The sequence below is a fragment of the Buteo buteo genome, chromosome 21 (assembly GCF_964188355.1).
Source record: "Buteo buteo chromosome 21, bButBut1.hap1.1, whole genome shotgun sequence".
NCBI lineage: Eukaryota > Metazoa > Chordata > Aves > Accipitriformes > Accipitridae > Buteo > Buteo buteo.
Window position 1 is genome coordinate 1025158 of NC_134191.1, and position 13934 is coordinate 1039091.

Below are 13934 nucleotides of genomic sequence, written 5' to 3' on the forward strand. Positions count from 1 at the left end.
ATATTTTGCAAATTCTCGAAAACAAACAAAAAAACAAAAACGGGGGGAGGTATAACTGCTGATGGATGCTCTTTGTAAAGTGACACATTATGAAAATGGTAGTTTGAATGTTGTTTATCTTTGCCCTATGTTGCATTATAGTTTAGCCTTCCAGATACTTAAACTATTGGCTTTGAGTTATATTGCTTTCTTGCCTCTGGACTATATTAAATGTTTGCCAGTGGGTGAGTATTATCAGAAGTAAGGTTTTTCCATATAGAACAAAAACCTGTAGCTAATGGCCAACTTGAACTCTTGTACTAGATATACCTTTTCTTTAGCTGTTTGAAGTTTCTTGCTGAAGCTTGAAAGATGTAGTGATGGTGCCTGTGTAGCTTAGGCTCAAGTGCACATTTTGTGCTGATGAGAATACTTTTAAATAGTCCATATTCAGACTTTTACATCTTTTAGTATGTGAAAATCCCAAATTACATTATTTGATATTAGGGCATGAGGACCGAACATTTCTAAGCATTACTGTATGCTGTCCTACAGAATCTCACTTTTGAGGTAAGTACGTACCCATTCTGTTGGTGACAGGTCTAGTTATGAAACTCACTGAGGCGCTCTGCAGAGCAAGACCAGGGGAAAGTGTCTTCATTTAGATACAGGTATGATCATTGAGAATACATTTCTTTATACTTTCTTGGTATTTAGATGCAAATCCTTATTACTGCTCTTAGTTTCACATACTAAAGGACAAGCCAATATTGTTCTAGAGTATGATCCTTAAAAGCAGGATCATTTTGTTAGCTGAAATATTTTTCTTTATGTAAATGTATCATTTTTGTCAAATGTGATTTTTCAGTCCTTCTAAAAAATATCTTCCATTTTGTGCTTGTCCATAGTTTGAATGTGGGGTTTCTTGTGTCTCTGGAAAGGCTAAACTTCACGCTAAAGCTTCAGTGGAAGAAATGTGAACAGGCTGCTCTTTGCTCAGCAGTGAAAGTGTGGCTCAATAATTTTACCTTACTTCATTCAGGGAGTGCATTCCTGGGAGTGGGAAAGATCACTGCTTTGTAATCCCCTTCCTCACTCCCCAGCAGGAGCAGTGAGCTGGTGCCTTCTGTGGCATGTCCAGACAATGCATGGATGGCAAACACATGGTAGGGCACTTGCAGTGGGAAAACTCAGTTCAATATTCCTGTCTGTAACACAGGATGGTTTCTGCAGTGCTGTGTTGGGGCAACGCAAGCAGGACTGGATCCTTCCACTGCCCATTTTGAGACCATTTTCTTTTTAGTGTTTGCCAGTGTTCTTAGCAGGAGAGTTACAGGTTTCGTACAATTTCAGACTGAAGGTCTCTGAAAGAGAATTAGACCATGTAAAACAAACTTAAAACTCATGCTGACCCTTTATTTTCCCTGAGCGGATGAAAAAAATGGTAAAATTGAGAAGGGATGGCTGGGTCTCAATTGAAATCCATAGCTTTGGTTTCTGAAAGCACCCTTCTTATCTGTTCAGGTGTTAAGCTGAAGTTGGTCTGCCCATAACAGCTTCTCTAGGTGCAGTTATGTCTTAGCAGGCAGCGAGAGCCTTGTGTGAACAGATGAAGTCCTGAACCAAGATATTGTGCCATTTTCAGTGGGAATGGTGATTTGTTGAGCGTTTCATTTACATGACAGATCTAATAAAGAAGCACTAAACATTCATATTCTGCATTTAGAATAAATAGTCTTTTTTTTAAGCTTTTAATGAAAATTGAGACATTACGTAAATTCCCTAGAGTCTTTTTTCATTTCTGCTAATTGTCTTGTTGTGACACAAAGAGATTAGAAAGTAATGCTCAAAAATACACCCAAGTATTTGTATATGACATCCTTGCTATTTATTTGTAAAAGTGCACAAATGGAGCGGTGTAGGGATATTTTAGTGGCAGTTCGGAGTGTATTTTTAGCAAAACTTCATTCCTTTCCTGAAACTTACTTAAGCACAATTTCAATGTTCTCTGAACTTTCAAAAGCATTTTTTCTTGCTTTTCTCATCTGTTAAGTAATAAATCCAATTGCCATGGAGTAATATAATTGGGCCAAGGACCTAAGTTTGTATTGCTCTGTATCTGATGAAATTGAGGCAGCATTTCAGGCTCTTGGTAACCTCTTGGTGGGCACTTATTGAAAGTCTCGTGGTTCTCTGATGCGGACATCAAATAGGTCATGGATAATGCTAACTTGACTGCAGGTTTGGGTCAGTTCCTTGGGGGCAGTATCAGATCTGAATGCCTAAAAATTAATGTGGGGTTTGATGAAAGGCTTTTATAGTGACTTTGCCATTCAGTCATAGCTCAGTTTCACTCCTAAATACAGTTGCAGCTTTTCTGTAGAGCTTTTAATGAAATTCTAAAAATGATAACCTGGTAGATGTATTTCCTGTATGACTTTGTTCTGTGGAGAAAATAAAATTAAAAAAAAAGGACAGTCTGTCATTAATTGTGCACCGTTACAATTCAAGATCTGTGTCTACCTCAAAGCGTACCTTGGTGTTGTAAGAAACAAGTTCACTTCATCCCTAAGGTAAGGAAGGTAGGGTGTTAGAAATGTCATTGTAACATATCTGTACCTGACTTGACCCAAGATTGGGATAGTGACTGTGTAGTATGTAGTCAGAATCTTCTTGTCCCTGGACAAGCAAACCTCAGTATTACAAAATGCATCATAAGATATGGGAAGGGATCTGACTTACCAAAGTACTAACATTTGCACATTTTTGTAGAAGGTCAAGTACATTTGCTTTGTGTTTTTAATATTGGTGGCACTATGCCATGTAACCAGTGGAGCAAAGTCTAGGAGTACAAAAATGTTCTTACCCTAATTAAAATGAATGTAAACCAAAGTTGAATCTATTTTAAAACCCCTGAAGTAATCAGTCTTATGCTCCCAGAAGCTTCCTGACTTGCAGGGCACCTTGCCGCGGTGGCTCCTTGCCGTGCAGCTCGGCAGCTGGTGCCTTCCCCTCACACACGAGCGTCCCGGTCGGGTTTGGGCGCTTGCTGTGCTGTACCAGTCTCTGCAGCAGGTACCGGGCAGCACCGAGTTTCTTCTGCTTGTAGATGCTCAGACCTTCTGAAATGCCTAACAGTGCTGTGCAGAGTTTGAAAGACTTCTGAATACTGCCTTAATTCTTAAAAAGAAAGCTCTCAGATATGGAAAGCATATCAAAGATGGGAACGTGTTAATTTTTGTCCTAGTTCAGCGTGTCTTTTCAGCCATGCACTGGGGAGACACTTTTTCCACCTGGTTTTAAAATATTCCACTGTAAGACAGTTTGGAGTTAAATGCTCCTTTGCTCTTCTGTAGTTAGCTATTAAAATAGTTGACTTCCTTTTTCTTTGGGCAAAGAACATACCTAACTCAATCAAAATCACCTTTAACTCTTAACTTTCTGGAGACTATTTAAGTAGCCGTCCCACATTAGCAAGATAGTGTATATTAACCAGGTTCATTCTAGGAGGACACTTGATCTGTGACAGTTGATTCACTGCTTTCAGAAGAATGCATTTACTTCAGCTCTGTCTGGCCCCACAAAGCCAAGTCCTTTAGCCATTTCAACCAAGTCCTTTTTTCTATGGTCTCTGTCTCTCGTTCCCCAAGTTGAATAGGTATACCCAATCATTACCTATTTTTCCCCATGAACCACACTTATTTATTAGTCTATGCTGTTGGTGACTTAATTTTTATTGGCAGACAAGTGGTTTTAAATACAAGCTTAGAAACAGAGTAAGGTTTTAAGCCTTCACATATAAATTAGGTTCCTGATCCTGAGCAAGCATCTTTATGCAGGTGAGTGTTAAATGGTGAGGCATAAAAATTTGAATCACATGTGACCTGCTCCTGGAAACAGCTATATATCTGAAGAGCTCTGACTTCAGTGTGTTGCTGGCATAGAGGATTATACAAATGCCTAAGACTTTGCAGGTTCATGGCTTGATGAGCATGTAGTGTTACACTGACATGGACCCTGCATTCAGAAGGGTCCTTATTAAATAAAATCTCCAGGCAATGATTGCTTGTTTAACCCATTTTTGTGTCTGCAGATGACAGTATCAGTCTGCTTAGTGATGTTTTGGGAAGAAATGCAAATCTCTGAATCATATTTTTGTGACTGTAATTACATATTATGTAATCAAAAGAGGGGTTTTTTGGTTTGTTTTTTTTAGTGAATTTGGTTTTTTTCTTGCACCCTTTACACTTCAGGAGAGTGAGTCAAGTCACAGGGTTCAAAAAATAGCTGCTCCCTAGGAAGGGACCTCTGCTCCAGATGGAGCAGTGGAGGAGGCTGCCTGCCAAAGAAGGGTGCTGTGGCAACAAGATGAGTACATGTCTGCAGTGTGCAACAATTGTTCTCCACTTCTAGAGAAAGCTAGAGAAAACTAGCTGGAGACTCATTTTAGAAGGCAAGGAGTTAATTTGCTCTGTCATTTTGGGGTCTATATTATGCTTTCTAGAGTAGTTGGGATTGGCAATACTACTTGTTTTTTCCCCAGACTTTCAGGATATGTGTGTTCTTGTCTGAAGGTGTTAGCTGACATCTGGCGTGCTTAAGTTCAGGTCAAGACAAACCCACAGAGGTGCCAGATGAATAAGAAAATATTTTTCTGTCTCAAGATTTGCAGGTGCAGTCATTTGTATTCCTCATAACTATAGTAAAAACAATGTCAGATGGAGTTTGGGAACACAAATGGGCTTTGCTAAATTACTAGGCTTCCAGTCATTTATCTGGTCTCTTCATAAATCCTGTCCATGCGATGGTGGGAAAGGGGCTGCTGGGTCTGTATTTAATGGGTTGATGTAGATGTCTGGTGGCCAGGATTCCACAGTTTCCTAGTGATAATTTGCTTAACTGTTGTCATCTTTAAAAGGGTGATTTCTTTGCTGAAAAGTGAGTGACATGTATAAGCTTGGTAGGGAGAGAAGTAGAAATTTTACGCTTTGGAAGACTATTACCACTTCTCCTTGGTCGTATCTTTTCCAGAGGAAACAAAACCAGTTTCTGTAACCTTCCCTTATAAGTCATGTTCCCTATGCCTCTAATCCCTTTAGTTGTTTACTTTACTAGCCTCCTTTGGAGGAAAAGGGAAAAACAATGTTCCATATACACACTGTTCTGGTGTTCCAGCTGAGGCCTTGCTATAGCTGACCCTCCTGGGGGGCATTCTATGAAAAACAAATGTTTTGATCTGGTTTGTGCCCCTCTGTGTCCTGTCACCCCTGCCCAGCTGCTCTATTTCCCCTTTTCAGCCTTTTGAATATTTTGCATCCTCCACAAGTTCCCCATAGTACAGTGGAACCTCGTGAACCAGCATGTTTTTGGACATTATTACCCTTTTCTCTGGTGAAATATCACACTGCTTCAGTGGAGTGATTCTTGTGCAGGTGTGTGTTTTCTCAGATATGTTACTGGTTGTTTTTTATGCAAATTCTATATTGGCATTTGAGGCACAAGCTGGTTTTAGACTCCTCTGAAGTCACCAGTGCTGGTACTGGGTGCAGATTCTGTCCCTTTGGCCAACTTAAAATGTTACTTACCAGGAATTAGTTATTTATTACTGAAAGGCTCAATAAGTAAGAAAACTGTAATGAAATACATAACAACAGTGACACTGAGGTGTCCAGATGGTATCTAGCTAGAGTGGTGTGTTGTCTGGATATTCAAGTGAGTCGTGGAGGTGGTGCAGCTGTGTTGCTGTTTGTACCTCGCAGCCTTCTTGGGCTCCACTATTACACAAGCATCTTATTTAAGCACTCTCTAAACTTACATAAGCAGCTATAAATCATGTGAGTGGTTCCCAGTTAAGACAAAGGGCATAGTATTTGCAGGGTGGGTCTTTAGATTGATTCTAATCAGTTATTTCTTGGAATAGAGTTCTGTGACCTATGTCTTCTCTGGCTTAGTGGTAAGTTACAAAGCTTTAGATTAGTGGAAGTTGTAATTAACTTCCCCATTTTTACAGCTTCTTTTTTAAAAATTTTTTATTTGCATGGAAAATGATTTATTAATTCCTCATTTAATTCAATGTTAATTTTTTCTAATGTTTGCATCCTATCTTAAATTCAGCAAAACAAAGGTAGAAAATGGGATGTTTCATTATAGAACAAAATCTGGGTATAATAAAAGGTATAAGGTCATCTATAAAGTGAATGAAATACTTATAAATAGAGGCAGGGTTGTAAAAGTATTTATGGAAGTAAAAATAAAAATCAGTTGTCCTCAAGCACTTTAAACTCAAATAAGTATTATTTTGTCAGCGGGATATTTGGTATGAGATGAAGACTGCTACAGAGAGTTTACTTTGCCATTGTAAGCTACAAGGACATTTGGAAATACTTTGAGATAATATTCTCTGGATTTAAATAGGTAATCAAGTTTAGGTTTTTATTTACTGGAGGGAGAATACTGATCTAAGACAGAGAACAGTGCTGTGCCAAAGCAAACGTAAAACAGTACAGATGAATGCAACTTTGATTTTCATTCTGCAGCTTCAGAACATGCCATACAAACCCATCGGGGTTTAGGATACTTGGCTGCAAGTACCTGGGTGGTCGTCCATCTCTGCTGCATACACCAGCACCATCATTGCCTGGCCTGCCTGCAAGTGCTTGCTGTGGTCCAGCTCCTTCCTCATAACATGTGGCAATGAAGATTCTATTACCGACTCCTTATCATGACATAGCTATTGGAGTTCTGCAGACCATCATTTAGTATGCTTTTCTGTGGCATAAACGAGTCCTTGTAAAGGTGGTATCGCACAGTGCCATGGAAAGTAGCACAGCAGGGTTAGAGTCCTCTGGAGTGCTCACAGTATCCCTGTGAAGAAAATGCAAAACAAGACTGAGAGGCTTGAAGTGTAATAGCAAACAGCAAATTAGCATTCTTTCTGTATATTAATTATATAATCATATTTGAAATAATTTACCAAATCCCAGGAATTACTTCTTACCAGTTTTCTGTCAACCGATAGACAGGATATTTCAAGCTAGACCTCAACAATTCATTAGTAAGCAAGCAAAGCAATTCTTCCAAAACTGTGCCAGCGTGCCAATTGTACCTGACAAGAAGATCTCAATAAGTAAAAATTTATAAGAAACACCCCTTCCTTCACAGCCTTGTCTGTGTATATATTTCTGCTCTTCATAGCCAAATAATGTCTCTGGGCAAGTGCAGCAATTAATTTTAGGGAAAAACATGAAGCATTTAATGTATTATTAGCTTTATTTAATGCAGTTAGTTTTGGAGAAAAACCCTTACATTGTTTTGCCAGACTGGTCTCACCATTGGGAAGTGCTTTGCAGACCATCAGGAGTTAATTTTGTTCAGATTCATTCGCTAGCTGGGACTGTTGGGAGCAGTACCTCTGGCTGTGTGGGGCCAGGGAGGTAGTCTTGTTTGTGGGGAAACTCCGTGTCAAGGCCATGGCCGTTCGGTACCAGTGGGTGCAGCTGAAAGGCTCCAGCTGGCTTGGAGAACTGTAAGGCTGCTGTGTGCCCCCGAGCTAGCAAAGTGCCCTAGGATGGGAAAAGCAAAGGTGATTAATGGGCGATAATGCTGCATCGGACAAGTTGTCCATCTGGCTCAAGATCCTTCATTCATCAGTGGCCAAATGCCATGTGCTCTGGAGAAGGGTTAGTGTATCACTTCCATGTCTTATCCTGTCCCTAAAGAGTGTGCTTCTCCACTGTCATTCATCAGAGGCTTATAACGACCTAACCACCAAGCTTAATTAGCCTTTGCTCTGTCATACAGCTGCAGGGAGCTGGATGGAGATAGGCAAATTTTCCTTGACCTAGAATGGAAGATACGGCCCATGTACAAGAGTTGGGTACGATGGATACAAAGAGCAACAGCTCCCCTGGGTTTGGTTGAAAACAGCTGCTTTAGAGCTTAATTTAAAGGACAAAAATAATTTGTATCATGGCACTCTTAAAACATCTGTGTATCCATTTATGAATCCTTTCATCAGTTAGCCTGTGCGTTTTAGTTCGGCTTGGGACTGCCTTTGGCAATGCATTACTGTGCTCAGAGATTTCACAAAACTCAGCCTTAGCATTTGCATTGAATTTAAATAATGCAAAATTGTGAACTGCAGCAGAGAAAAAGGTGAAATGTAGAAAGAGGTTTTGTTAGTATCTAATTTCGCTAACTTTGAAAACCTTAGCTGCTACTAGGTTAAAATGAGTGATCCTCTCCACTGAATGAATGCAGGGGATGGAAATCGGGGAGTGGAGAGTACAGCTGGGAGGGAAAGGCCTGCGCCTTCAGTCGTTGTGCATTATAGAAACTTGTAAGGTTTGTAGCATTGAGGACTGGGGGAGGGTTGGATAGCGGGGTGCATATGCATCGTCTCTTCCTTCTGTGCTCTGCAGCTATGTGCGTTTAATCACAATGCTTTCTCCAGAGGTACAGGCTAAATCTGATTGTGTTGGGATTTGCACTGACCTTCCTGGACATGGTTAATGGTCTCAGATGCAGGAGTTCTGTTTCCATTGTGCTGCTGAACTGAGCTCTGAAATATGAGTTGTTCCTGTTAATCTCTTTTAGTGTATATCTTGTGGCAGCCAACAGAGACATGGACTTTGGCATTTGAGTGTTTTCTGCTGTTATTTTCAGTTGTGAATTCCCAGTTTAAGCCAAGTGAATAGTCCCTGCAGGATGGATTCATCCTAGCAAATGATAAAAAAAAAGTGCATTTATAAGGAATGCTTAATTAGTAACAGCTATTGATGGATGAGCAATATCTTTCATGTCAACACTATGTGAAATTTTAAGCTCTGAGGTTGAATGATGGAAATTAGCTGTCTAATTTAAATATGGCTAGTTTAACTTCTTTTTTTCTTTAAAATTAACTCCATGACTAAAAAGAAAACACTTCTTTGAGTTTCCAGTGGAAAATTCTTTGCCCATAAACGAGAAGAGCCTCTGGCAAAGAGAGCCTGTTTAAAGATGGGAGTCCCATGCGCTTTCCTTCTTGGGTAACTGTGACCAAAACCACTTGTCCTTTTCCTCAGTGGCTGTGCTGCTGGGGATGGCTCTGTTTCGAATCAACCTTTTCTGATATAACGTAATCGTGGTTTCATCAGCGCCAAGGGCTCTTCTCATTTATGGACTAAGAATTTGAAAGGTTGCTGCTGCTGCTTCCTGTTCCAAACTGGTCCCTGGTGACGGGAGGAGAGGCAGCGTGACTCCCCTGTCCCTGTGGGCTCAGGGTGAATGGGATGGTTTGTGGGTGCCATTGTCATCTTCAAACAAGAAGACAGAGTAGTATTTCTCTTCACCATCACCAGTAACACATACACGTGTGCGTGCCTGCATACTGCTTACAGCGCTTTAATACAGCCTTCAGTATTTGCCATGTTTAGAGCATCTTCAAACCCATATTTTCCTTTTTTTTTTTTTTTTGTTTTTTGTTCCAGAAGCAGTTTTCTGGGTCCGAGAGCTAACAAAAGAAAGTCACCTTGGCCCCGAATGCCAGAAAGCAATCAACTGCTTCCCAAGAGAAAGCGGAAGAAGAGCTAGCGCTACAGTGATGTGAAGCTTAAAACCATGCAGAAGGCTTAACGCTAAGAAATACTTCTTAGTTTTTTCCAGTTTTCAGTGTATCTGGGTACTTACTAAAATGCTGAACTTTCACATAACTGTCATTCAAACTGCCTTAGAATAACCAGATTGGTGTGCTCATGCTTTTTGTTTACAGCACTGTGGGCCATCTAACTGTGAGATGGGGTATAAAGTGCTGGAGTCCTGCCATTGCCTCGAGCTGACTCATGCCACGCAGCAGCCTCGCCGATGATGGACGTGGGTCTGCGTGTTGCCGCAGTTCCTGCTTGCACCTCCCAGAAGCTTGTTCTGCCCTCTTGGAAGCAATCGTGGGGCAGCACTCTGCTTGGGGTCGGGCAGATACTGATGCTCCAGTTACCTGGCTCAGCTGGCGGGGAGGCGTGGGGGGAGCAGAGGGATGGGGCAGACTTCTGTTCTGCAAAAATGTGCTTTGCCTTTTTTTTTTTTAATATGTCCATGTAAACTTACTCATTAGTATATGTCATTATTTCGATTTAAAATCACTAAATTTGAAAGAAGTTGGAAGGTTGTTGAACATTAGGTATTCTAGCTTTAAAAGAAATATTAGAATTAAAAAGCCTTATCTTTCTTAAAAGGTGATGGAGCTTTGTAATAAAGAAATGCAATAAAATTAAAGTAAGCCTGAGCAACAGGGTAAGTTTTTAAAAATACAGCTTGTAAGCAAAATACTCAAAGATGTTCTTACTGAGCCCTGAAGCTTTGGTCATAGCCTTTCATCAGGAACTCTGCAAAGAAAGCACAAAACCTTTTTAAGGTTGAGGGTCTTGTGTCTTTTGACTGTAGACTATAGCTGTAATTGGGACTGGACATTTTGCTTTCAAAAATATTCCTCCTTAGACCACGGTAGCAGGCAGTATTTTTGTTTAGAACAGGCTAAATCTGCAGTGAATATAAACTGTAGTAAATCCATTGAGGTAAGTAGATGCAGAGGAAAAATAAGGAAGGAAGTTGATTTTGTTTGTTTGTTTTTTACTAAAAGCAAACTTTTTGAAGGAGAATAATTATTGACTTCTGGTGTTAGGTCTGCCTTTTAATGATAGCAATTAATACAAGACAGATGGAAATTTTGTGCAGCTAGCCTTTGTGCATTTTGTTTGTAATGGTCAATGAGTCTGAAATTCGCATAGATCAGTTTACATCATCTGCTGAGCATCCCTTGGAGGTTTTTATTGTTATATTTTAATTATATTCGAGTTAGCAGCACTTAATTTTCTTTAATATGGTAATGATATCAAAAAAACTCTGTCAATACTATTAGAACGTAAAACATGCGATCTAGCTAGAAAGAGGAATGTGACTATACCTCTAATAAAACTCGAGGAGGTGCCCTTTCTGTTTGGCTCAGTCTATCCTGGCTGTGACTCTGGGCAGAGTCACAAACCAGCCTGCCCTGGGTGGCAGCAAGTGTCTGAAATTGTAGAATTGCTGTCTTGGGTTTAAAGCACAATTACACATTTAAGCAGGGGGCTGTAAGGCTGGGAGCCCTTGGCATGCTGAGTCACTGCACCATGGCCAACTCACTGAAGGTCAGCCTGGAAATTGTAGTCCAGGTGCTGTGTACTGCGTGAGGTCCTTAACTCTGCTGGATCGGCAGGAAAATTAGGATCCTGCAATACTTAACTACCTGGCAGCTTTTCTTTTTAATATAGTGAATGGGCTATAAACATGTTTTATCAATAGCAGATACTTCTTGTTTTGCTTTGGAACCAGGTGCCACTTGCAGAGTTAAATTTGTAGTTAATGGCAATAACTATTGATGTGAGATGAAAATGTATTTCAATACCCAAAAAGGAGAGTCTAATTTATTAAGTACAGGCTAGAAAGTACTTAGAAAAAAATCAATATAGAAGGTGAATAAAAAACATATGAAATGTGAAGTACACATTCTGTATTAGTGCTGAAAAGGCTTGTGCAGGCCGTTGTGAGCGTTGTCCTGGATGGCTGGAGGCTGGCAAGAGATTTTGTAACCCTCCAGAGCAGAGCAAGGTGGGAAACTGCTGTTGGAGCTGCAGAGGTTCCAGACAGCAGTGGCATGGTCCTGACTGTCCCCTGACACTTGAAGAACGCAAGACAAAGTGTTGCCCTTGAAGCTATACTCCTTAATGTAGAAAAAGTCCTAAGCTTTGGACATGACTGTTTTCCTTCCATTTGTTCAATCAAATTGTTATTTCTCCAAGCAGAAAGCTAGACCGTAGTCCCTCTTTGGTGTGCGTTTCAAAGGGTTCCCCTCCTGTCAGCCTGGGCACATGTGAGGAGACCTTAACCTTCCTAACAATGGTTTAATCTTTTGCAAATGTTTTTAATTTAAACCCTTCTGTTGTCATTTGCAGTGAACCGCAGAGTGACCTGCTATCTTGGATCTGTGGTGGGCTTTCCCCAAAGAGCTGTTTTCAGTTAAAATGAAACCCAAAATGTTTATTTCTTATGTGCATCTACTTTGTTCTCTGCAAATACCAGCGAAGTTGCCAAGGGATTCAGGGCTCCACAGGCACAGGCAGGATTTTGGAAAGGGTTTAGCACTGGCTTTGCTGTTCTTTGGGAGCAGCATGGGAACAGAGGTGTTTCAGAGTATACAGCGCTCTCAAGAAGCTGCAGCAAAATCTCTGGTGATACTGGAAATGTGATGAGTTTGGGTGGGAGCGGGCTGAGAGGGTTGGAGCAGATCCCGACCCCTGTGCTCCTGCACAGTGAGGGATGCCCAGCTGGGATTCCCAGCCTGCCTTCGAGACCTGTGTGGTGTAGTAAGTTAAATGAAACTAATCCACCCAATCTCCTGCTTGCAATAAGCAGAATGTAATAAAGATTTCACTTTCTTTAACCGTTTTATTTGTCAAAACTTGTTATTCAAGGAGCACACTGTAAGGCAATATTTCTTCCCCTAAGAAAACTTAACTTTCTAGTATAGGCAGCTTTAATGAATTATTTTAATGATCAGATAAAGTACAATATCATATATAAATTCCAGAATATTAATTCTGATGAGTGAAAGACTCCATTGTGAGATGATCTTGTAAGTCTGATTTTATTTTTACTTTCTTCTCTCTGCGACTTCTGTTATTTTAAGTATGTGTTAAGATCATAAAGGAGTGAGAACCATTTCAGGGCTTCTGTTGACCCATCCACCACACAAGCAGACCATTTTTTTGCCTTGGGTTAATGCGTCCTGGTTTACATTCACAGCTGACATCTGCTAGGTAGTGTGACGCATCTCGGTCTCCCTTTGCAGTTCATAAAGCACCTTCTGGTAAGGAGGATCTGGGTGGCAATGCGGCTGGAATGCCAGCATGCGAACACTCAAAATGAGACTAGAACGTGCTGCCAACTTTTCCTTTTGAAATGGGACTGCTGTGATTTTGGGAGAGTTTGGATCAGCCTTTAAACCAACTGCGGAGCCGTTTTGGAGCCGTTGCTTCACGTGCACGATGGCCGTGGGGGTGTGTCGTGGTTTAACCCCAGCCAGCAACTAAGCACCATGCAGCCGCTCGCTCACTCCCCCCATCCATTGGGATGGGGGAGAAAATCGGGAAAAAAAGAAGCAAAACCCACGGGTTGAGATAAGAACGGTTTAATAGAACAGAAAAGAAGAAACTAATAATGATAATGATAACACTAATAAAATGACAACAGCCATAATGAAAGGATTGGAATGTACAAATGATGCGCAGTACAATTGCTCACCACCCACCAACCAACACCCAGCCAGTCCCCGAGCGGCGATTCCCTCCCCCCCTTCCCAGTTCCTAAACTAGATGGGACGTCCCATGGTATGGAATACACCGTTGGCCAGTTTGGGTCAGGTGCCTTGGCTGTGTCCTGTGCCGACTTCTTGTGCCCCTCCAGCTTTCTCGCTGGCTGGGGATGAGAAGCTGAAAAATCCTTGACTTTAGTCTAAACACTACTTAGCAACAACTGAAAACATCAGTGTTATCAACATTCTTCACATACTGAACTCAAAACATAGCACTGTACCAGCTACTAGGCAGACAGTTAACTCTATCCCAGCTGAAACCAGGACAGGGTGGCTGCTGCCTGATGCCGCTGGTCCCGGCTGCTGTAGCTGTGTCGGTGGTTGTAGAGCCGTGACGTACCGCAGTGCTGGCTGTCGGCAGTGGCGTGTCCAGGATCGTGATGGGTAATGGCGTACTGAGGTGCAATAATGTGATCGTTGTGTGGGTTTAGTGGGGTCCCAAATACTCCCTTGTTAGTTTACTTGCTGTTCTGTTTGCAAAAAGCCATTACTAATTTCAGTCTGTGGTTTAGTAAATTAGAGCCTGTGTTTGCACTGTGTATTTGGACTGATGGAGAACCAAATTCGGCCATAT

General features: G+C 41.1%; 1 protein-coding gene across 3 annotated transcripts in view; it reads left to right on the plus strand.

The window, feature by feature from the left end:
• Positions 1-12561, plus strand: part of RAD18 (RAD18 E3 ubiquitin protein ligase) — a 66272-nt gene extending 53711 nt beyond the window's left edge. The window contains exon 13 of one of the 3 annotated variants that reach the window (XM_075052846.1): positions 9450-12561. In XM_075052846.1, coding sequence (XP_074908947.1) covers positions 9450-9549 — 100 coding nt within the window. In that variant the 3' untranslated portion in view covers positions 9550-12561. Of the gene's footprint in view, positions 1-6515; positions 8272-9446 lie in introns of those variants that run through there. The other 2 variants (XM_075052845.1, XM_075052844.1) reach the window with 2 other exon arrangements.
• Positions 12562-13934: the final 1373 nt, after the last annotated feature.